Below are 25579 nucleotides of genomic sequence, written 5' to 3'. Positions count from 1 at the left end.
CCCCTACTGAGACCAGATACTCGACTTCTTGTTACATAGATGATCTATTCTTTACCAGCCCTTGCAAAGCCCGCCTCCTCTAACTTTACACTCAAATACAAATTTGTATCTCAGCCTCCTGAATGCTGGGATTAGAACTCTGAGCTACTATACCCAACCACTGGGTTTTTACCACCAGTGTACATTTTATTAATTATTTTGTATATTTTATTAATTGTTCCAAGTCAAGTCAGGCCCCTCTTCTAAATTCTCCTATATTACCAGTTAGTACCTCCATTCTTTTCTTTTCAAAGGAAATGTATCTTAAAAATAATTTTTATTCACTGGGCATGATGCATCACATCTCAGTAATCACTAGGCTAATATAGTAGAATCACAACAGATTTGAGATCAGTCTTCAGTACAAAGGGAATTTCAGAATAGCCTGGAGTACAAAGTGAGAGCCTTTAAAAACAAATAAAATGAATAAGGAAGGAGATGGAGGTTACGAGGAATGCAACTCAGTTGGTAGAGTTCTGCCTTAGCATGGAATGAGGCCCACACACTTGCCATGACACTGTACTCCTGTAATCCTATGATTTGGGAGGTACAGTTAGGAGACCAGAAGTTTAAGATCCTTTGAGTAGTCTGTGCTAGGAAGTTAAGACCTGGCCTCAAAAAGGAGAAAAAGAAATCATTTAGTCTCACTCACGTAGTTTTCTGCTGTCAATCTATACCATGTGACCACACTATAATTAGGATCTCACTTGGCCTTCAGAACATTTACTGGCACACTTCCCTTACACCTATTCTTTTCTCACTTTATTGTTCGTTTGTTTTTACCACATCAGTTATCACTGTACAACAAGCTTTATGTTTCACTTACCATTTCCCCAACTGGATCCAAAAGGGAGAGATATTTTTTTTTCTTTTTAAATCATTTTTCCCCACTTTTGTATTCCTGACTCAAACAACTATACTTACCTGGTAGCAGACACTAAATATGAACAGAATAGACTGTTAATATTCTGACCCACCCCTTGGGGCCGCCCTGTGATCTGACTGACGTAAAGGAAAAAAAATCCCTCCCCTTCCTCTTCCCACCCTCTCCTCTTTCCCATCTTTTCATCTCTCTATTATAATAAACCATTTCTGCATGGATGCAGTGTCTAGGTTGTGAATGTCCATCCGCTGCCCTGCCACCATGCCCACATGGTGTAGATCACCCACCAGCCTGCCACTGCATCTGCCCAGCATGCCAGCATGTTTCCCTGCACAGCAGAATAGCCTTGGGTCCCCTGTGCATAATTCATAACATAGACAAATGAGCATTACTGTAAATAAGTTCTATTTGCTTACCTCAACCATGTTTTTTTCTAGCTCTTTGCGTTTGGTTTCTTCACTGGCCAAGTTTTTCTTCTTGAGGTCAAATGCACTTTGAGACTTAGTATTAACTCGCTGAGCCTCTGCAAAAGCATCCTCCAAAGATCGGAGTACGCCGCCAGTTTCCTACAATCAAATGTACACAATTCACATCACTTAATTTGCTAATGTTACAATTTTCTCCTGTGATTTCTATGATATACTAACCTTTTACAAGCTATTATCACTGTTTTCAGATTAACAAACCAATGTGGAAAACATTGCCCAGTGAATCCTAGTTATGCTACAGTTTTTCTAGAGTGTTTATCTAATTTGTTTGTTCTGACCTTATCTTTTCTTTTCTCCAACTCTTCTATCTCACAACTGAGAGCCTTTATTTTTTTTTCATTCTCTGATAGTACTTCTTGAAGCTTTAATATTTTATTCTGCATTTCCTTTAGTTCCTCAGCTGAGCGCTCCTTGGTATCTTCAGCCAGCAAAAACTGGTAAGCAATATATAAACGACTCAGGTGCTCTATTTCTCGCATGACTTTTTGGTACTCCAAGTATGAAGATCTTTCCTGAAAGAAAAATTATAGTAAATAATAATTCAAATTTCATACTCTTAAAACAAATTTAGGGAGAACCTCACTATAGCAAACTTGGATCAAATTTTTCTTTATATGATCTCATAGTTTTTTGTCTTTAATGACATCACTTTAAATTTTTAGAGACTTTAACCTCAGAACTTTGGCTTTTAAGACAGCATTTTCCCATCTCTAAAGAATCCTATATGGCCATTTTTATTTTTATTTTTTAATTACGATCGAGCAGTTGAGATTAACAAGGAAAAGCGTCTCCAAGGTTTATAAACTGGTGGTATGAGTCTATAAAGTACATATACCCACTAGGACACACTGTTAAATGTATTTGGCAACAGTGTCACTATGATTCCCACAGAACTTTCAAGTACCACAACAACTTGCTTGCATATTAGTGACACAGCTGATTCACATGTGGACCTACTGAAGCAACATAGCAACTAAACTCCAGAAACTGCAGATAAAGAAAAATTTACAGTACATCACTGCCTCTCCCTGCTACCAGATTTAGAAAGAATGTGTCAAATAGGGGTCCAAAGGCTAGGTTTATATTTCTAATCTATTGTTTGCTAATAATGTAAAGGGGGGTGCCTTCGGACCACAATTTTTCAGCTTTTCCAAATTATCTACACTATCAAGAGTTAAGCAAGGGTTGGGGATTTAGCTTAGTGGTAGAGTGCTTGCCTAGCAAGCACAAGGCCCTGGGTTCGGTCCTCAGCTCCGGAAAATCAAAAAAGTTTTCCTCAGGCAGTGACCACCAGGCTTTCTTTGCCAGGTGGTGGTGGCGCACGCCTTTAGTCCCAGCACTCAGGAGGCAGAGCCAGGCGGATTTCTCTGAGTTCGAGGCCAGCCTGGGCTACCAAGTGAGTTCCAGGAAAAGGTGCAAAGCTACACAGAGAAACCCTGTCTCGAAAAACAAAACAAAACAAACAAACAAAAAAAAAGAGTTGAGCAATATCAATACCAAATTTCAATGACTACTTAGTAAGTCTTAAGTAGGCACATCTTCAAAAACAATGTGCTTTACAAACACTTTTTTTTCCCCACTTAAACATCACAAGTTTTATGCCTGGGGCTGCAAATATTATATCCAAGACTATGAAGATTATTCTCTAATATCATTTTGATTTAGATAGGAAATGCATATCTACTGCAAGTAGAAGGCTGAATTACAGAATACTAATTTGAATGTATTTCATCCCATAGAAAAATTCCCAAAAAATGGTAGACACTTCTGCAGTATTTATGTAACTTAGGATCTGTCAGCAATATTGAGAACCATCCTAACTATATATCTAACATATAGCATATACCTCTTTTAATTTTTGGATAGTTGGAGTAATCTCTTCTTCCAATATCTGGAAAACAAAAGGCAAGCAATATTTTCAGTAGGTCAAGTACCAATAGAAAATACATCTAAGCATTCTGTTTTAAGACATGGTACATGAAAGACTATGGAGAACAGAACTAAGAAGAGCAACGTTTACTCGCTTTACAGCATAAACTCCAAATGCAAGATTCTTCTCCAAAACTGTTTCATGTCTATTTAATTACCGTTTTTATTTCTTTCAGCTTAGCCTCCTTTTTTTCTATAGTTTTCTGGGCAGCTATTTTTTTGTACTCATACATCCTGGTTCCAGCAGCTTCTTCAATCATGGATAATATCTGGAATGACAATTGTATTAAGAATTCAAAGCAATGTGTCTCACTAGAATTTAATATTAATTATACCACTACATTGACCTCAATAGAATTTTACTAAGTAATATATACCCCCCTATAAAAGTTAATCAGATTAAAACATATATATGACCATGGCACTTAATTGAAGAAATATTTATGGCTTCACTCTTATTTCTGAATCAAGCCTTCTGCTACACTAATTTCCCAATGTTTACCTCTTCTGAAATTGAAGTTGAAGCTGATTCTTCCTGATACAAGTCTAAAAAAGGCAATTTAAAAAAAAGGTTTTTTTTTTTTAATGTTTTAAGTTTGCTCTTAAAACTGTTTTAAGTTGGACTTCAACAATTTTATTCCGAGGCTGAAGCATGGCATATATGCTTAATGACTATGGCACATGCATTAGTGACAAGTTGTGACAAGTAACTTTATGCTTCCGTTTCTCTATTCAGAGCGAGGGCAGTGTCTTGTGCCACCACTAGTAACTAAACAAAGCAATGCAAATGCATGCCAGCACCTTTTACAAAGTTCCTAACCATCTTCACTCCCCACCTGCAGAGGATCATTTCTTTCCTGGAATTCACTATGATTTGTACACGTTCACCAGGCTTTAAATTAGTAACTCTCAGTAAGACATCACCTTAGTGAGAGTACACTTGACCTTACTTAAATAGGGTAGTGATGTCGGTTACAGACTCTTAAGGAGTAAAAAGTTCATCTCATCGCACCAACTACTTTCAAGGCAGTTGGTTACAAGTCCCTTGCCCCACCTCATGTTTTCTAGAAAAGAAGCTAATTTCATATACTTTTTTTTCCATCAGGTTTTTCTTTGGTAATTCATCCCAACATAGTTAGCTATACTGTGTTATATAGTCAAGGTCTTTTAACTATGGACACAGTGCTAAATATTAAGCTATTTTTCTAATAAGAAACTACTTTTAAAATCAGATTGCCTGGAATAAACAGATTGCTGTTTATAAATAATACTCTTACCTCTGGTGGTTTCATATTTAATACTTTTGTAATTCTGCCCTAAAAAGAAAGCAACAAATTTAGTTTAACTACAATGAGCTATAAAAAAATGTCAACTAAGTAGGTCATTCAATGGAAGCTGCTGGAACTCACTCATCAGAGTGACACAAATTAAGTTACTAAGTGATACAAATTACACAAGGTTAATTCAGGACATTTACTTCTGAAAGGGTCAGTAATAAAAATGTATAAGTAGAGATTCTAAACTAGATGTGGGCTTATTAAGCATTTCTTGATTATTTTTTAAACCCTGTAATCTATCTTCTGAAAGCAGATCATGTGACTCCGGGCCTAAAGTGGAACTGTATTTTTCCCAGTGGCAGGAAATCATCAACTATATTCACTTCCCAAACCAAAACCTATTTATCCAGGCCTCAGATTACAAGTCATAATTTAGAGTTGGTTGAAAGTAAGCTGTCAGCTTTGAAGCCAGATTGTAGTGAATACATTTTTATTTTAGTTAGTTTGGATATATTCCTCATAATTCATGCATTACGGACTTAATCACCAATGCGATGATGTTGGGAGGTGGGATGTAGTAATAGGCAGCTAGTGAAGAGATAAATGATATTTAGAGTGGGCTGCTGTTAACTAAGCACATAATAAAAAGTGAGTTTGGCCATGCTTGCTCCCCCATTCTCTTGCCCTTGTATACACACCTGTGCCATGTTCATTGTCCTGCAATAACCATGAACCAATTAAAAAAAAATTCTATTGTTTAGAAATCACCCAGTCTGTGCTATTCCTTTATAGCAACATAAAATGTACAACCCCATGGTCCCATCAGGATCCTGACTTTGGCACTTGCTTTGACTCTCTTAACGGACGGTTAGATGAACCAAATAAAATAATGCTAGCATGGAACTTTACTTTTGATTTGCTTAAGTCTCTGAAGGACATTATTCAGTTTATCCTTGCAATATTAAAATGCTATAAAACTAATCATTTATAAGATAACGATTCTATGGTGTTGATATCAAGTATTCCCCCACAGGGTTCAAGAGCTGAAGGTGTCATCCTCAATGAAACATTCAGAGGTGGGCTTTAGGGACAAGATTCAATCATGAAAACACTGACTTAATCAATGGTCTAATCCATTGATGTAGCTATCACTAGACTGTGAAGTTAGAAACTATGGAAGTGGAGGTCTCACTTGAGAAACTGGGTTTCTCTCTCTTTTTAAGATTTATTTATTATGTATACAGTGTTCTGCCTACATGCCAAAAAAAAGCACCAGATCGAATTATAGATGGTTTTGAGCCACCACGTGGTTGCTGAGAATTGAACTCAGGAACTGTGGAAGAGAAACCAGCTCTTAACTTCTGAGCCATCTCTCGAGCCCCAAGAAACTGGGTTTCTAAGGCACATCTCTCTCTGCTCCTTGTACCCATGAGGTAAGCAACTTGACTCTGCCATGGGGTTCCACTTGTGACACTTCAGCCTCACCTTAGGCAAACAGCAATGGAGCTGGTCAACAATGGGCAAGAAACCCTGGAAACCTCAATGAAAAAAACCTTTCTTCCTCTGACTTTTTTTGTGGGGAGGGGTGTTCCATTTGGTCAGCTATAAAAACCTGACACACTTTTTTTTTAAAACTTATCTGATATTGGCTTCACTTATAAAATTAACTGCAAAAAAGCATCACATAACAGAAAATGCAAATAAAAATACACAGAAAACAAATATAAAAAAATTCCACAATTCTCTTATGTAACAAATGAAAAGCAAAAGTAAAACCATTATGAAAGATACAAAACGATCCCAACAAGATACCTGCATGATGAGGAAGTGAGGGTTGTTAACATTCAGGCCCACAGAACAAAAGAGATCCTGGACTCTGGTGTTATTGGCATTCACTCCATTGATTAGATATTTATTTCTGCCACCAATAACCACCTAAAAAGGAAGTATTTAACAACCTTTAAGATAAAGGAACATTTTTGTACCAAAATAATATATGACAAGATCTATTACCTTGTACTACTCTGCTTGTAATGGCACACCCAATCCTGAGTAAATAGTGGAAGATGTGTGTCACAGTCAAAAGGAACACTAATTCAGGTTAGGACAACTGAGGTACTTTGACTAACTACTAGTTCATGTAACTGCACAAGCCTGTTAACCTGCACTGGACTAAGTACCTCATCTAAGTCACATCTAACTTGGTTTTTCCAGTATGTATAAAATGTATTTTTCTTTCCTGATCATGTTCTGAAATTGACTACACATGGTTATTATCTGTCTTTCACTTTTTAATGGGAACAGAAGATACTAAAAGCTAAACACATGGATTTTGGTATGAATTCTTGACAAAACTCTAAAAGGAGTTCATTAAAATGGCATCTGACAACTTCAAAGAGAGTAATGGCACTTCAGCTTGGGCTCATCACAACATTCTAGATCCTGTCTTGTTCACATTTTACTATAATTCCAAAATTTCCATTTAGGGTATGACTGTCACAGTTACCAAAGTTGGAGAGACTTGTTTCTCAAAATATACACCTAACTGTATTCAAGAATCTCCAATACACACCAGTAATTAATAAATACTGAATAAAGTTAGTTTACTTTTTTTATAGGATTACTAGGTTGAGAGGTATGTCCATAAATAAAACAAGAATTTTATTCAAAAAAAAAAATTGGTAAGAATACAGTCTCATGACCCAAATAACGATAGAAAAAAATTATGTAGATTAAATAGGTATGTAGAGACAATTCCCAAAAAGTAGCTGTTTATGGCTACTAAAAACCTAACAAAGAGCTGAATTCTATCCTGCCCTAGCCAAATAAATAAATAAATAAACAAATAAATAAATAAATCAAAAGCTTGATAAAAATAAAGAAAACCTGTATTAACAAAAGTTAAAACAGAAAGTGAGAACTAATAGAATTTTTAAAAACTAAGAAGCTGAAAGCACTGACTATAAGAAAAAAAATGAAGGACTAATGACAGGCCTGTAATGATTTTAAAAGAAATGGCAGTAATGAAGCCAAGTAATAACATACATAACATCAGAGCAGCTTCAAGTCATGTTGTGGATATTGAAATGAAAACCTAAGAAAACCAGTGGAGTATCTAAAATGAAGAAATGCTAGTTCTGTTCATATCTGTTTTTATTAGCCTTCTTTGTCTCACTATATCTGAGGCCACATAGGTTAAAAAACTTATATGGCAGGGGTGGGGGGGGGTAATTAGGCTAATGAAGGACCTGGAAAGAGGTTTAAGTGACAGCTCTGGTAAGGTTCCACTTAGAAAATATTTAGACCTGTAGACAATCTAAATATCGAAATATACAAAAAAGTCCAATTTCATCTTCAAACTCTCAAGAGAACCAAGATTAATACATAAAACTAAGTTAGCAGACATCTGCTGAACTTAAGATTAGTTTTTAATAATTTCTTTACAAAACTAGAATAGAAAGCAAGATCTGAAGTAACTGGAGGTACTCACAGGGAAGAAAGACTCAAACCTGGCAAAGCTTAAGTTCTCATCATAACTGAGTGCTTACATGAGATGAAGACTCTCAACATGTCTTTCCATATCTTATGGATGATACATTTACATCTTACAGGGGCACTATCAAATATACAGTTCATTATTGACAGAGCACCATTCTGCAGTTCAAGACTCTCTAAGAAAGATATTCTAGGGTTCTAGTCAGTATTCCTAAGATTTGCTCATCAACACAGTCCCAGGCAGCTTTTACTGAACCGTACTGCCAAGCAACACATTAGATTTGAAACGTTTAGGTGTTATGTTGCAATTTCCTCCAAGAAAGAACATTCTATCTTAGTGAGACACTCCTTGAGACACAGGCTGTTCTTTCTAACCAGAGATGAAAACATTCCATCCTGCAGGAAAGCTCCTTAAAACTGAGGACATAAACAACTTAAAACCGTCAGGAAATCCCTGGAACTGAGCAGACTCATGGCCCACCTCTATACCCCACTAATCTTACATAAGAAGCACTGTTAAGAGATACTCTTGCCTAAGACCAGAAACTGTCTGAAAGATGCTCAGATCAGCTGAGCTGCCTGGAAGAGAAACTCTGTAATGCAGTGGTTCTCAACCTTCCTATGCTGCGTCCATTTAATATAGTTTCTCATGCTGTGGTGACCCCAACTATGAAATTATTTCATTGCTATTTCATAACTGTAATTTTGCTACTGTTATGAATTGTAACATAAATATCTGTGTTTTCCAATGTTTTTAGGCAACCCCTGTGAAAGCGTCATCCGACCTCCAGGTCGAGAACCCCTGCTCTAATATATCATGGTGCAGTGTTGTGTAAGTTTCCTCCAAGGCTGAATGCAATGTCCCACCCTACAGGGAAGCTCTTTAAACAGGGACGTAAACAACTCATGATAGCTTTGGGAACTCCTTGAAATTGACCAGACTCACTAAGCCCCTCCCTGTGAGAGTAAGGGATAGAAGCTGAGTGCCCTCAGAAGGAAGGATGCTGAGCTGCAAAGAAGACTCTGAGAGGAGAAAAGTTGCAAAGGCGACTGAGACCAGACCAGCTGCCTGGAAGAGGTTTAGATCAAATGAGATACCTGGAAAAGATACTCTCCAATCTGTTGAGCTGCCTACAAGCTATGCAGTATGCTTCAGGTTCCTAGCTTTGTGAGCTGCCACCCACGTTGGATGATACAGCTGTATTTGAGTCATTTCCAACCCTCTAAGTAGTAATCCCTTACCCCAAATCCTGTGAGTATCCCTAGTACAATTCACTGGTCCATCCTGTTGAAATCTGGTGGTATGCACACTTTGGTCTGTCGTTGGTTCCCTATCTGGGAAGTGGAAACCTCCCCAGAAATAGTGTCACACGATATAAGGTATCCAAATATTTGACATCTACTTACCTGTCTTGTTACTGTGATTTCATCATGAGCTTCGAATCCTAAAGGGCTTTGCTTTTTGTCAGAATTATCAAAAGTGATTGAAACAGAGGCTTTGGTAATTCCTGCCTGCCCATTTTTATAAACTAGATCTTGTAAATTAGAAGCCCGCACCTATAATTAAAGAAAAGTTCATTGACAAAACTTCATATTGTATAAAAGCAGCATTAAAAATACATGTTTTTCAAAAAAAAATACATGTTTTTCTTTGGAACACCCACCTATGTAGTATTAAGGAAAACACAGGCAGTCACATCCATCAGCAAGAAAAACAAGGACTGTGGACTATAAATAACCTATAATAGGTACCTTTTTCAATAAAACTTTGATTATATTTTGAACTGATTTTTATTAATGTAGTAAAAGTTAATTTGCAAAACTCAAGTAAGTAGTGTCTATGAACTTTACTAGCTACCCTATCCATTAGTACAGCCTAAAAGAGCACTGTAAGGCAGAAGAGCAGGTACACAACTCTAAGCTGAGACTACACTGAATAGTGCTGGTGTGGGCATTACTACAACAGTTTAAGAGGGGGAAACTGAGGCAAGGCCTCAAAGTTTCTATCTTTTCATCTAAAGGATGGAATAATAATAGTATTTGCTTAAATGGCTGCACTGCGATATACCATAATCCACATGAAGTACAAACATGCGAATGAAAAAAATTCAATAGTCTCCAAAGATTAACAAAGATGCCCTAGGCAAACTTTACATAAATCAGAAAGTTTCCACTTTACCTGAGACAGGTTGGAGATGCCTAGGAGAAAGCAGATGGAGTCCAATATATTGGATTTTCCACTACCATTTAAACCAGTGATAGCATTGAAGAGGGGGTCAAAACCATTGACTTCAGTCCTTTGTGCATAGGACTTGAATCCTTCGAGAATGATTGACTTAACATACATTTTCTATACTGTCTTGGGCCAGTAAGCCTCTGTTGGGCAACAAGCTACAAGCCAGGTCTGTATAAAACAGAAATAACATCCCATAAGTAGATTTAAAAAAAAAAAAAAAGAACAAATCACAGTAAATATGACAATACATAAGAATATGGAGCACCGGAAAAATACACTTGCCAAACTACCTTTATTTCTAAAAATGGCTTCCTCGGATTTAAAAATGACCAGCAGTTAGCCACTGCCTGGAAGTCACCATCTTTATCATTACTGTCCACTTTCCTAGGCTTGTGCTGCAGTCTAATAACAGTGTAGTTGATAAAGACTATTGGTAATTTCACATTTCATTCTCCTCTCCACAAATGTGCTTTCCTGGTACTGGAATCGATACCCCCTTTACTGCAGACTTCTTCGCATAAATGTCACCTTAGATGAATCTTTCTGGCTCTCCCTAAGTAAAAGCACACGCACCCTCTCATTCCTTTTTCCTCCACGGCAGTAAAAGATGACACTAAGCAGCATTTATCTGTCTATCCAACTCGTCCTAAGTTCCGCTATGCTCTTTGCCTAAACACATCCATGAATCTCCGAACGCAAGACACTCAGGACCCGGGTAGTTAGCGGACCTTAACGACGAGGTGAGTCCATTCTACAGCCTCTTTTTTAAAATCCAGTGTTTTCTCGCTTCCCCCAAGTATTTCCTGATCCACTTTAAGGATAAACAACCGTCAAGATCTCTAATTATCGCTTGAAGTCCCTCCTTGAGCCTTCCCCCGCCCCCGGACCCCATCTCCCGCCTAGACACCAGGCCGAGCCAAAGGCCGCACAACGCACCGGCTACAAAGCCGCCCCGGCCGAGGAAAGCAGCAAAGTTCCTACACAACGCGAAGGCGGAGAGCGAGGCCACCCGACCTGTACTGGGGTGCTATCGGGCGAACGCCACCATCCCGGGGACAGCATCCGCCGCAGCCCAACAACCGTGCCGGAACTGCTCCTTTGAATTTCGGCGCGAGCAAAGGACCCCGCCTCCGAAGCGTCCGTCCTCTGTTGGTGCCTAGTATATGCCTGACTTAAGTGCTTCATCTTTTGACCCCAGTAAAAATACGGAAACAACATGGCGATAGTAAATAATGTTTTCGACAGTGGATGGTAGGGGCTATAATGTTGTGGGCATGGAAAGTGCAAATGAAGATGGGTCGCGCTGACATTCGTGTTAGGCATGCTCGGGCAGCACGTCTTCCTGGTCGGGACCTCGCGCGTCCCCGGCCCCGCCCACTTTCTTGCCCTTTCCGGCCGCCGGCTTCTGTCCTCAGGCTCCGCCTCCGCCAGGTCGATTTTCTAGGAGGAGGTTATACTGTAGAAAACACAGGTTGGCCAGAACTGACTTCTGAGGCTTCTTTTTCTTCGGATTACTACGATTCCTGGGAAATGGAGGCTTTAATTAGTTGAATCAGGAAGGCGCTGGCTTTGGGAAAAAGTCTCAAGTTTCCAGAGGGGACCCTTCGCCTGCATTAACGTGAAGTTGGGTAGCAGCTGCTGGGCAAATGGCTGTACGATTCCCTGTGCCGAAAAGCTGTTTATTGACAAGCAGTGGCTAACCTAACGGTTCAGGAAATCTTGCAGAAGCTTCTTATGACAGTTGGCATTTACATAGTTCTGTGTATTGGGTAGCTGTATTTCAAAGGCTGTCAAAAATTCCTCAACAAACATGGCATAATCCTAGTGTTCTTGTTGGTTTTCGTTTCGTTTTGTGCAGATGAGTACTCTGAGTCACTAGGTTAAACGACTTCTAAGTCAAGTGACAGATTTTGTTCCCAGGCAGCCTAACTGCAGAGCATGTGCTACTAAAGCATTATCTACAATTGCTAATTTTACAGTGCTAGTAATAGCTGATCCCGTCAACAGAGTGTATAGTTTTTTAAAACAACATGGTGTTATGGTTAATTATATTTATACTGAGTTGGGAAGGGCTTGGCTTTGTTATTTTTATTGAAAATAGAATTTTTTCTTGCCGTATATTGTGATTATATAGAGAGGCTCCAACTCCTCTCAGAGCCTCACTCACCCAAATCCACACCCTTTCTTTTCTCTCTCATTAGAATACAAACAGGATTCTAAAATAATAATGATAATAAAATGATGAAAAAAAGCAGAGCAGGACAAAATAAACAGGAAAAAAGAGCCAAAGAAAAGGCACCAGAAACATACATATGTTGAGACGCATTCGAACACACACACACACACACACACACACACACACACACACAGAGAAGCAGAAACCATAATATATAAGCAAAAGATCTGTAAGGTTAAAAAAAAACTGTCCAGATAAACATTGTGAGACAAAACCCCTTTAAGAATACCACTGAGTTTGTTTTGTGTTGGCCATTTATTGCTGGTCATGGGGACGGCCCTTATGTGTGAGACTTCACTGGAAAAAAATCTGTCCTTTGCAGGCAGTTTTCAATTGGATATAGTTTCTCAGTTAGGGATAGGAGATTATTTCTACTTCCCCTTTCAGCACTGGGACCCCATCTGGCTTAGATCTGTGCAGGCCCTGTGCATGCTGCCACAGTCCTATGAGTTCATATTTGCATCAGTCCTGTTCTGTCTTGGAGACATTGTTTTCCTTGGTGCCTTCCATGGCTCGAAGGATCTTTCTGCTTTCTCTTCCCTGAACCCTGAGGAGAGGGATTTGATGGAGACATTCTCTTTAGGACTGAGTGTTCCAAGGTCTCACTGTGCATAGTGTCCAGTTGTGAGTCTCTGTATTTGTTCCTATCTCCTGCAGGAGGATGCTTTTCTTGATGATGGCTGAGCAATATACTCATCTATAAGTATAGCAGAATGTTGTTAGGAGCCTTGTTGCTACATTCTGTTAGCAGGACGGTAATATTTGGTTGTCTCCTAGATCCATTTCCTATCTAGTCTCAGGTTCTTGGCCACTCAGGCAATGTTGACCATGGATTCCGTCTCATGGAGTGGACTTTAATTCCAATCAGATAGTAGTTGATTACTCCCACAACTTTTTTTTTTTTTTTTTTTTTTTTTTTTGGTTTTTTGAGACAGGGTTTCTCTGTGTAGCTTTGCGCCTTTCCTGGAACTCACTTGGTAGCCCAAGCTGGCCTCGAACTCACAGAGATCCGCCTGGCTCTGCCTCCCAAGTGCTGGGATTAAAGGCGTGCACCACCACTGCCCGGCTACTCCCACAACTTTTATACCACTATTGTACCAACTTATCTTAGAGGTAGGTCACTATTTTAGACCAAAGTTTTGTAGCTGTGTTAGTGTTTACCTTTCTGATTTTGTAGTGTGCAGAGTACCTTCCTATACCATGAATACTATTCAGTAGGGGTGAAGGCCCTAGGTAGGCACCAGCTTGACTTCTCTGTGATTGGTGAGTTGTGTTGGTGTTGTCTTTAATATTTGGGCCTTACCATCAGTTTTTAGAGAGCAAACAATAGCCTGTGTTGCTTGGAGGTTTCTATAGGGCACCTTTGACCAACTTCTTAATTTGATGTAACCCATTCCCAGCACTAGAGGTTTCATCTGTTGGTGAGAGATGTCTAATTGGTGCTTTGTCTCCCTCATTATTAGGTGATTCCAATTTAGATATCTTTTTTATATATAATTTATTTTTATTTTATGTTCATTGGTGTTTTGCCTACATACATGTCTATGTGAGGGTATCAGAAGCCCTGGAATTGAAGTTACAGACAAGTGCTGGGAATTGAACCCGGGTTTTTTGGAAGAGCAGCCATTGCTCTTAACCACTGAGCTGTCCCTCCAGCCTCTTAGATATCGTAAATATATGTGTTAAAGGAGCTTCTAATGTATCAGGTTTCATCAAGACCCCCAAATGGCCCTGTGTTTTAGCTGTCCCACCCTGTATCCCCCCCTTACTCTCTTCTTGCTTCGTCCCTGTTTGATACTCCTGTTCCAGTGCTCCTGTACCCACTGTCCATCTGTAACTATCTATTCTGTTTTTCTTCTCAAGAGAAACTTTTCCCTCCCATCTAGTCCCTTAGTCTATACTTAACCTCTGTGCTTATATGGATTGTAGTTTCTTTACTGAGAACTTCACAATTAACATCCACATGTAAGGGAATACGTACCATATTGGTTTTCTTAGGTCTGCATTACCTCACTCAGGATGACTTTATCTAGCTCCATCCATTTGCCTGCCAAATTCATGATTTCACTTTCTTTTAAACAGCTGATTGATATCCATTGTGTAAAGGTACCACATTTTCTTAGATTTTTTTTTTTTTTTTTTTTTGGTTTTTCGAGACAGGGTTTCTCTGTGTAGCTTTGCGCCTTTCCTGGAACTCACTTGGTAGCCCAGGCTGGCCTCGAACTCACAGAGATCCACCTGGCTCTGCCTCCCGAGTGCTGGGATTAAAGGCGTGCGCCACCACCGCCCGGCCCACATTTTCTTTATTCATTAACCAGTTGAAGAATATCGAGGGTGTTTCCAATTTCTGGCTCCTATGACTAGAGCGGCAATGAACATAGTTGAGTTAGACTAGTCCATAGTGCTTAAATTTGGCTTTTTCATGGACTGTCTTATTTTCATCTATAGTGAATGAAAGTTTTGTTGGGTATAGTAGTCGGGGCTGGCATTTGTGATCTCTTAGAGTCTGTAGCACGTCTGTCCAGGCCCTTCCAGCTTTTAGTCTCCATTGAGAAGTCCAGTATAATTCTAATAGGTCTGCCTTTATGTTTCTTAGTCTTTTTCCATTGCAGCTTTTAATATTCTTCCTTTGTTTTATATTTAGTGTTTTGATTATTATTTGCCAAGGGGACTTTCTTTTTTAGTCCAGTCTATTTGGTGTTTTGTATGCTTCTTGTACCTTGAAATACTTCTTTAGGTTAGGGGAATTTTTTTTATGATTTTTTAAAAAATATTTTGTGTGCCTTTGACTTGTGTTTCTTTTCCTTCCTCTATTTCTATTATTCTTAGATTTGTTCTTTTCATAGTGTCAAAGATTTCCTCGATGTTTTGTACCAAGATTTTTTTAGATTTAACATTTTCTTTGACTGAGGGACCCTTTTTTTTTTCCTATTGTATCTTCAGTGCCTGAGATTCTCTTGTTCATCTCATGTATTCGTGAGGCTTGCCTCTGAGGTTCCTGTTTGAGCTTCTAAATTTTTAATTTCCAGATTTCCTCAGTTTGGGTTTTATTAATGATTCTATTTCTAATTTCACATGTTAAATTGTTTTCTTCCTTTAATTTCACTGTTTGCTTGTGTTTTCATAGAATTCATTAATGGATTTATTAATTTCCTCTTTCAGATCTTTGACTATATTCATAATAGCTACTTGAAGTCCTGGTCTTGTGCTTCAGCTATGTTGCATTTCTCGGGGCCTCCTGGAGTAGGGTTTCTGGGTTCTGGTGAAGACATACTGTTCTAGTGGTTATTGACAGTGTTTTTATGTTGGTGTCTAGACATCTGGGTTTGGGATGATTGTAATTCTAGGTATTGATACCTGGCTTTGTCTTTGTTGTGGGGATTTTCTATTCCTTGGTTTTCGTTGCCCTTTCTGGATCTTAAAAGAGTGTGGTAGGTGTGGGTTGCCTGAGTCCTTGCCAGGTGTGGCCACTGGGGGGTCCTGGGTAGAATGTGTTTCTAGGTGTTAGGATCTGACAGGAAGGGATAAGGAGGATTGGCTAGAGTGGGGTGTGTGTAAGAGGATCCACATGAGAAGGAAAGCTGGGTCTGCCTAGAGAGTGTGTGGATTCCCTCCCTAGGGAGTGCACTCAGAGAGGGAAGGCAGGCCCTTGCAGGTGGTCTGCTGTCAGGCTGGGGACAAGACTGGAGAATTTACAGTGGTGAAAAGGGAGGAAATTGACCATCACCTACTTGATTCCCAAGCCAGCCTTGTCCAGCAAGTTCTCAGATAGAGTGTCCCTGGGTAGTGGAGGCTTACACAAGGATGGGGTGAGGCTAAGTTTGGTTAGGGTCTGTGGAGTCCCTAGGGGATGGAGGCAGCTTGGGAATATAGGCCTCTGCACGTGGTCTGCTGGGGTTTAGCTTTATAATGGGGCTTCTGTTGTAGGTGACTGTCCTTTGGGGTTTCTTTTTGCTGGTTTTTTTTTTTTTTTTTTTTTTTGTTTTTTTGTTTTTTTTTTTTTTTTTTTTTGAGACAGGGTTTCTCTGTGTAGCTTTGTGCCTTTCCTGGAACTCACTTGGTAGCCCAGGCTGGCCTCGAACTCACAGAGATCCACCTGGCTCTGCCTCCCAAGTGCTGGGATTAAAGGCGTGCGCCACCACTGCCCGGCTTCTTTTGCTGTTTTGAAGCACCATGACCAAAAGGAACTTGGGGAGGAAAGAGTTTATTTCACTTGCATTTCCATATCATAGTCATCATCAAAGGCAGTCAGGGCAGGAACTCAAACAGGGCAGGAACCTGGAGGCAGGAGCTGATGCAAAGGCAACAAAGGAATGCTGCTTACTGGCTTGCTGTGGCTTGCCTAGTCTGCTTTCTTATAGAACTCAGGACCACCAACCTAGGGGTGGTATCACCCACAATGGGCTTGGCACTCCCATAGCAATTGCTAATTAAGAAAATATCCTACAGGCTTGCCAGCAGTCAGACCTTATGGAGGTATTTTCTCAGTTGGGGTTCCCTCTTTTCACATGACTAGCTTATGCCAAGTTGACATAAAAACTAGCCAATACAGTGAGGTATAAAAACTTGAGGTCTGTGTGCTATTTTAATATAGTACTACAGACATCTCAAGAATAATAGGAATTTACTGCCCCTGGTTTGTGGAATCTGGGAAGTCCAATAACAAAGTACTAGCAGAGTCAATGTATGGTGAGGGTGGCAGTTCATACTTAGCTGCATCCTTACTGTTTGGAGCAACAATTCTCAACCTGTGAGTAGCAACCCCATTGGGAGGTTGAACGACCCTTTGATAGGAGTTGCATATAAGATACTTAGCAGTAGCACAATTAAAGTTATGAAGTAGCAACAAAAATAATTTTATGGTTGAGGGTCACCACAACATGAGGTGTATTAGAGGGTTGCAGCATTAAGAAGGTTGAGAACCACTGGTAAAGATACAAGTTTTTCAAGACCTATTTTATAAAGGCCAATAAATCCCTAATCAACTGCCCCACAAGCTCCACCTGTTAATACTGTTGCTTTGGATTTAGGATTTGAGAATGTGAACATTGAGGCAAGAAGTTTAAATCATAGGCATTTTGGGTTTGTATTTTAACATTGTCTTCTTGGTCTTACAGCAATTTTGAACCAATTTTAAATGACCAAGAGTAGGACTTTTGTTTTGAAATTGTTTTTCAACTTTAGTTAAGTTTTATGGATTTTTATTTAAGAAACAGTTCATTTATCTATACTAGCATGCTACCTACCTTCCTGTGGTATCAGCCAATTTGTCCTGTGGAATTAGCTAACATCACTTTAATAAAGATATTTTGTCCACTGTAATTCCTATAGCTCCTGAACTCCAATGAGTTCACTTCACTTATTCTGTTGAATTATAAATTTTTACCTTCAGCTCTGCTGTATTACTTTGATCACTTTTTCATGAATAAGGAATTTTAATTTTTGAATGGATGTAATGTGGATTTTTCCAAATTGAATAATCTATTTGGGGGATAAAATTTTAAGTATCAAGACAGACAGACATCAATATTTTGGCTATTTTAATAGATTAATAGCTAGGAGATATCCTTAGGTCAAATGAATAAAAACTTATAGGTAAGTGTACTTTTTTATTAGGCTATATTTATCACATAAAATGATGGATTTCATTGTGATATGTTCATACATGTATAGTATGTATTTTGTTCATATTTCTCCTCCCTTAATGTCTCTTGTCTATTCCTCTGCCCTGGTGTTAAACTCCTTCTTTCCAAGAGCTTTCTTTCTTTCTTTTTCTTTTTTTTAAAATCTAGATTCCACATATAAGGATATAAGAAAATATAATATAGTTTTCTTTCTGAGTCTACTTTACTTAACAAGATGATCTTGTGTTCCATCTATTTTCCTGCAAATGCCATGATTCATTTTTCTTGTGCATGAAGAAATCTAAGTCAACATACAAAAGAGACTTGGGCATCTGTTTATTGTGGTGCTATGAATGCACTTTTTCTGGATAAGAACATTGAAGTGTTTAATGCCCATCCTAACTACTTATTAAAATTGCTCACAAAAGTTGTGATCTCTGTCAGTTTTAGTCTTGGTTCATTCCAGAAAATAAGAATTCCTCCTAAACGTGGTTCAGAGGAACTTGAGAAAATCATTAAGGGGTGAAAAGCTTATGGCTCTGCCTTCTGAGATCACAAGTAGAGAAAGAAAAGGCACGAGCCAGTGACACTTCCTCATATGTAGAGGAGACAGCTGGGAACAGACTATTGAGTAAATACAATGTAAATGTCTTGTTATATCACTGTGGGCTAAAAACTGGTGGATGCTTCAAACTGTAGAATCCTAAAGAGCTGGTAGACTTTAGTCATTTTGTGGGAAGCAGCAGCATGAATACCTTCAGGTCCCAAAGAACTCAGGACAAATGGCTAACTGAGGTGCCTATTAGCACACCAAAGCACATGCTGGCCACCAGGGTTACTCAGTACCCTGACACCTCTCAGCCCTTCTCACCACACCCCTATGCTAAACCTCTCCAGCCCAGTGGCTTGGCTTCCCTTCCCCCAGCTTCTCTTTCCTGTAAAAACCTGCCATTTTGGCCACATGCTCTCTTTTGTCCTGTTGGTTCTATTGGTTTCCTTGGTTCCCTAGATGGTCCCTTCTCTCTCTCCTCCCTCTCCTTTCATGGCCTGGTTCAGTTTATTGGCCATGTTCAGTCTGCTGTTTTCTCTCCTTCTCTGTACTCTTCCAGATGCCTCTGACTGTATTCTCCCTCATATCTACAATAAAAACCTCCTCAAACATACCTGGGAGTGGTCATGTCTCCATTTCATTCAAATACCAATTTGGCCTGAGTTTAGGTCCCTAAAAGGCAGTGGGACTTCTCAGGCTGCTGAGGGTGACTGAGTGGAGCTCTGCCATCTTCCCTGTTCCCCTAATGGTCATATCCTTTCACTTATGGTTAGACAAATGTATTATAATTTCAATGATAGCATTTGTTTAAAAACTGTGTTTGTTTGTTTGTTTGTTTTTTAATTGCCCATTCTTTTGTTACGACTTTTTACGGTGGCTTATTGATCAGATCCCTCACAAAGGGGCCAGTGAATTAAAGGACCATGTTGGGTGAGTCTCTTGTGTTCATGAAGAATATCAGGGGTCATTCATTCTTTTCTTTTACTGACCCCAACTTACAGATTCTCACATTCTGTGTTCAACATAGCTATTCCTAAAACCCAGTGATTGCTAAAGAAGTCTGGTACGATCTCTTAAGAAAATATTTTTAAGCATTACTAACAAAATCTAGTCTGATCTTACACATGTCATATTTATCATTCTATCTTTCCACTTTTTGTTAGCTTATAGGCAGAGCGATCATTTCATCCCTCTTTACTTTGTCATACTCTTTCCTTTTATTGCCTCTTCCACAAGTGTCTTTCTCTTAATTATTCTCCCTGCCATGGTGGCCCCTTGCTGTGCTTCTTTGGTTGGTTTTTATTTTAAATCAATGGCAGACCTGCCTGTCCTTCCAACAGTTGGTTTCTCTCTGTTAGCTAGCTCAATTCTTATCAGATTCCAAATAGATCTGCACACGTGATTATTCCCATAAGATGTGCAATTTTTCTTCCTCTATTTGTTACACAATTTTACAGGCCTCCATAGTCAAAATAGCTCTTCTTCACATTCTAATTTCATTCTTGTTTTTAAAATCCAAGACAAGGTAGCAGCCCGTCTCTGCCCTTTCTGTGGTCCTAGTATTTGTTTTGTTAATCTCAATGATAGGAGGAGAAAGACCACAGACCAAAAACATCATGGCCAAATTAATTCAAGTGAGCTTTTTTTATTCATGTACTGCCTCCCATTAGGATGGGGTTTGAGAGATCAGCATTGGATGTGAGAGACAAGGCTTTATGGCTCAGGGGTAGGAGGTTTCCAAATAGGGGATTTGGTGGGCAAAAAGTAGGTGGGGTAACAGGGGCAGAACATAGGCATAACAAGCTATTTTTAATGACCTCCTAAAACAAAGACATGGTTGCAAGGTGGGCATAACAAGGTAGTCAAAATAACAGGTAGTCATAGGTGATCATATAACCTTTTAAAACAAAGGTAGGGTTGTAAGATTGTTATAAATAACTTTTTGAAACAAAGACATGCTTGCCATTACTGGAACAGACTGTACAAATGTATTTGTAGTTAAGATTACAGGTGGGGCATTGACCAGTCCTTGAAAAAAGCAATTTAATCATAAACAGGAATGAACTTACTTTGTCTTTACTATAAGATGGTCTTTATGCCTGAAAAGGGAGGCAGACTGGTTCTCTCCTATAAACACTTTTGGTGAACATTTTAATTAACCTTGACCTCTTTGTGCTGAAATACTTTTTATTATCTCTTCTCAAACTGTATTTGTTGTCTGTTTCTTCTGATTATCATCTCCTGTTCATGATTGTAACCAAGCACCAACTGAAGACAAAAAAGAAGTGCTTCATAGTTTCTCTAATGAATAGATGAATTAGTGAGTAAATTTAGAAGACATTTATAGAATGTCCAGAAGTCAGTTATGAAATAGTTAATGTACCATCTTAGTTTTAACTTTGATATTACTGATGGATTGTTTATATCTCCATCTTTTTTTTTTCTTTTTGTGGGGGGAGGAGTTTGAGACAGGGTTTCTCTCTGTAGACTTACTTGGCTGTCCTGGAACTTGGTCTGTCGACCAGGCTGGTCTTGAACTCATAGAAATCTGCCTGCCTCTGTCTCCCAAGTCTGGATATTAAAGGCATGTGCCACCACCACCTGGCTTCCATCTACATTCTTAAAGGCGCTTGTATATTCATTTAACTCTTTATCCACACTTTCTTCTGACATATATTCCTTTTGTGGTAGACCATTTTGACACACCTCAGTGTCAAACACTTAGTAGGAATATACCAAACATTGGTTAATATGAACAGGTTCATAGTATTTGTGTGTGTGAGCCAGGGTTCAGTAAAATCACTGAATTAGACCACTCTTTGCGTAGAGAGAAAGTTTTATTGGGGAATCAAACCACCAGGCTGTCTCTTGGAGTGTGGGTAGAGAGGACAGCAAAAGAAGGGAAAACCTTGTCTATTTTAAGGAGAGGGGGTGCATGGGAGCCAGAATAGCTTGGGAGTTAGAGCAGTGGGAGGTGGGGTGCAGGCCAGAACAGCCTGAGGGCTAGTGTTGGGCCTTTGATCTGTTACAGTCTTGTTTGAGTTGACTGGAAACTAGATGCTGATTGCCAGTAGTTGGCTGTTGGGGGCAAATAAGTGAAGTAATGGCTTTTCCTGATAAACATAAACTCACTTCAGAAGATTTCTGAGGAATGCTGAGATTTAGGATTTGTTTACTTGCTAGTAATTGTATTTACCCAATCAGAGTGCAGCTTGAGCTGAGCCCAGACTGCCATTTAGGACATTGTCATTGGCACTGCTACTTTGGGGTCCAATTTAAGAATGTGCAAAATGTAAAGACTTAAAATGCAGTGAATACTGAAATATACAGTATAGCCCACAAAATATACAATATTTGAAGGTTCCACAGCTTAGTAATAGTGGTCATTTTCTTTAGATCTCATATTGAAGGCCTTGAAAGCTCTTCGCTGGCTAAATGAACGGACTGTGTAATGCCATCACTGGCTACTGTAGCATTCATAAGGTTGCATCTACTGTAGATGAATCTACCAACGTATGCTTCAGAGAACTCTCAGCATCACATCCTTCTCCACGTGTCGTTTGTTGGGGAGAGCTAGAAACAAGCCTCTCCTATGCTATAGGACAGCTGTGGTTTCAGAACAAAAGACTAAAATTCTAAAGCAGGCATGGTGGACACACCTGCAATCCCAGCCCTTAGTTAGAAACAGGTTCAGAAGTTCAAGGTCCTTCTCCGTGATATTTGAGTGAGTTTGAAGCCAGCCTGGTATACACATGACGTTGTCTTAAAAATAAATAAAAATCAGTAAGACTGGAATCCAAGGCTTACCTCCTTAGCAGCTGTCACTGTATGACTAACCTTCCTTTGTGCCCTTTATTATGTAGACAGACTCCTGCTAAATGTTCTCTAGGTTATTTCCCACTATCTTGGTTTCTTTTCATGTTTTTTTTTTTAATAAATTACATGACAAAAGCAACTCAAAGGATAAAGGGTCTTATTTCTCCCAGAGTACAAGTGTAAAGTCAACTATGGTAGGGAAGTCCAAGCAACAGAGACTTGAAGAAGGTGGTCACATGCCATCCACAATCAGGAAACACAGAGATGAGTACATACTGCTGCTCAGCTCCTTTTCTAGAACACTTGCACAGTCAATGACAACAACCAGGGAATGTTGCCTGCTCTGGGTCAATCATCCCACTTCCTTTGAAAGTAACCAAGATAATTACCCATTGGCATCCCTGGATGTCCACCTGTAAGTACATTGTCATTGGTTTTAGTTCTGGAAATTTAGAATCCAGGCAGTTCCTTTCAGAATTACTAATGAATGTTTGTTGAGTGGGCAAGCAACTATATAAACATACACATAAAATGGCCAGTCTTTTCAGGCTACAGAGCATCCATTCCTTGTCCGTATTTTTCAGTTTCTTCCCACATTTAAATTTCTTAATGACTATCTCCACAATTCATCACAAAATAAAGTGCATGGGAAGTTAGAAGTCATGTTGGTCACTACTTCCCCTCTCTTTCTCGTTCTGACCATATCTACACATTGATTTCTACTTCACCTCTATCCAACTGTGGGTAGATGACAGATTGGGAATCCCTACACTTCAGTTGGTTGCCTTTAAGCCTCTACTCTCCTTATTCAGAGAGTGGTTTTGCCCTTTGGACTTTGATGGTCTTTAGGATATGATTAGATACCATCAAGACATTTTTTTGGAGTCTTGAGAATTTTTTTTTCTTAAAACTGTTGCCATTTGTATGACATAGTGCAGTTCAGGTGAGGTATCAGCATCAATGCCTAGTTCTGATATCCCTTTTGAATAGTTAATGAAAATCATGTCTCTGTGTTCTTTCTGGCACTTCAAGGAATCCTCTCCTAGTCTTCCTTGGGCAATTGCTTGGGGGAAAACACAGGATTTTATGAAAATAAGTGACGTACAGACCTAGTATGACCTAGGTACACATAAAAGCTAATACATTATAATATTAAGGCAATTCATTTATTTGCCTACATGTGTAAAGCATTTGTTTTGCAACCAGAATGTTGTTATAAATGGTGTTCAGATAATTTTTACAAAAACAAAATCTTTTTGAGGCTAAAAGTTAACATTTTCACACTCTAGGATAAAGAATAATGTTTGCACTTTTAAACATTTTTCCCTTGCTGTCCCTCTTTGGAAAATTTAAATAATGTTATTTTTGGACTTATGTTATTTAAGATTATTGTTAATAGTAATCTTATTGCTCAAAATCTTGACTTGTGCTCCACTAAGTCCCAATCACTTTTCCTAAGCCACTTCATGAAGCACTATTTTACTGTTATCATCTCTGTTTTGTAGATGAGGGAGGGAAGTCTCTTGTCTAGACTTTGAACATAAGCACTGCCTAGACTAAAAGGCCATCCATTCACTCACAAAGTATCTGAAACCTTACATTGTCAATGAACCTTAACAATTTCTGCCACATACATTTTACATCCTGGTGGATATCAGTTCTTATTGATTTAAAGCACAAATGTTTACAGTAATCTTAGGCTACCCTTGCAGTGGTTATTAACTTTAATACTTGAGGCCACTGCTCTTCCCATGTGACTCCCAAAGCCCTCAAGTCATCGAAACCCCAACTATTTTAGCTCACCAGCTGGTCCAACATTTCCAATCTAGTATGTGTTTATAGTTGGTGCCCAGGCTTCAGACAAGAACATAAAATTGGAATCATTGTAAACACTGTAGAATTCTTATTGTAAAAGCAATGTTCATTAAGAATAAAAACCATAACAAGTTAATAGGCAGCTTTACAAATCTTTATAAAAACCCAATTAAATGTAGTATAGGTACAGTGCTGAGCCAGGGAGAAAAGAGGAGATGTTCCCATTAGTGCTGGTTGGTGGCATCTTTTTATACAAAGAAATGTTGTCTGCAGTTCTGCTTGGAAGACTAATTTGGAGTAATTTTTATTTTGTATATTTTATGAGTTAATGGGATCTAGGAGTATAATAACCTGGTGAGAATTTTTCTGCAAATGGCAACAAAATTAGTCTTATTCATGAAACTCATAAATAAGCTATAATTCAGCATTTTATGTCAAGGGAAAATAAAACTGGGGTCATGCTGCTTAAGAGGATAAGGGAATTAAACAAAACACTGGGAGTTCCATAGCAGATTTATGAGGAAGATACATTCTAACTGGAAGCTTAATTGTGATTTAAATTACAGGTCAAGCTGTGCAATGTGTTTGCTGTTTAGAGGAAGATCTTTGGGGAGACAGAGCCTGCGTGATTAAAGAGGAAGCAGGAAGCAAATGAGAAAACAGATTGTGGTTTCTGCTTTTCCTTTGAAATTTCAAGCCGCTTTAAGTCAAATTGCCCCCCCTCCCCGAGTTTCTAATGACCCCTCTTGTGAAGTTGCCTTGTTTTACTTTGTTTTTCCAGAGCTGCTATTTGGCCTGACAGCAGCAAAAATGATGTAGGCAGTCTGTCTGCCAGCAAACTAATATGGAAAGCACAGATAAGGCATTCTTAGCCTTTCTAGAACCCTGACATCCTAGCATTTCAGGCTGACTCACACAAAATGAGCAAGTTCTGCAGATGGAAGAGCCTTTGGAGAATTATAGCCACTCATTTCTACAAATGGGGAAATTAAGGCTTCTGGTGATTTCCCCAAATTTACTTTTTATCTCTAGTAACTTCAGGTCTAATGAGGCAGTAAAACTTGTATACAAATAATTTTAATTTTAAATGTAAAGAAATTGCTTTCCTAGAAAATAAAACTTAAGACAAATAACCCAAGGTTGACCCAAGAAAGGGTTTGGAATAGGAAAAGGAGACGTAGCAGCCCAGAG

At 38.9% G+C, this 25579-nt stretch overlaps 1 protein-coding gene and 1 long non-coding RNA gene across 3 annotated transcripts in view; one reads left to right on the top strand and one right to left on the bottom strand.

Annotated features, from left to right (window-relative positions):
* Smc2 (structural maintenance of chromosomes 2) overlaps nt 1–11458 on the bottom strand; it is a 51777-nt gene extending 40319 nt beyond the window's left edge. The window contains exons 1-9 of one of the 2 annotated variants that reach the window (XM_059254350.1): nt 11362–11458; nt 10291–10515; nt 9519–9668; nt 6429–6551; nt 4617–4655; nt 3498–3608; nt 3257–3301; nt 1689–1922; nt 1339–1488 (exon numbers count right to left, since the gene is read on the bottom strand). In XM_059254350.1, the coding sequence (XP_059110333.1) occupies nt 1339–1488; nt 1689–1922; nt 3257–3301; nt 3498–3608; nt 4617–4655; nt 6429–6551; nt 9519–9668; nt 10291–10458 (1020 nt within the window). In that variant the 5' untranslated portion in view covers nt 10459–10515; nt 11362–11458. Of the gene's footprint in view, nt 1–1338; nt 1489–1688; nt 1923–3256; nt 3302–3497; nt 3609–4616; nt 4656–6428; nt 6552–9518; nt 9669–10290; nt 10516–11283 lie in introns of both variants that reach the window. The other variant, XM_059254349.1, reaches the window with a different exon arrangement.
* A 286-nt stretch (nt 11459–11744) lies between these two features.
* Nucleotides 11745–25046, top strand: LOC131904702 (uncharacterized). Its single transcript, XR_009377803.1, has 3 exons — nt 11745–11778; nt 22154–22270; nt 24955–25046. It is a non-coding gene; the product is annotated as an uncharacterized LOC131904702 (long non-coding RNA).
* Nucleotides 25047–25579: the final 533 nt, after the last annotated feature.

The sequence above is a fragment of the Peromyscus eremicus genome, chromosome 2 (assembly GCF_949786415.1).
Source record: "Peromyscus eremicus chromosome 2, PerEre_H2_v1, whole genome shotgun sequence".
Classification (NCBI taxonomy): domain Eukaryota; kingdom Metazoa; phylum Chordata; class Mammalia; order Rodentia; family Cricetidae; genus Peromyscus; species Peromyscus eremicus.
Note: the sequence above shows the minus strand (reverse complement) of the source record. Positions and strands in the feature narration are given on the sequence as shown.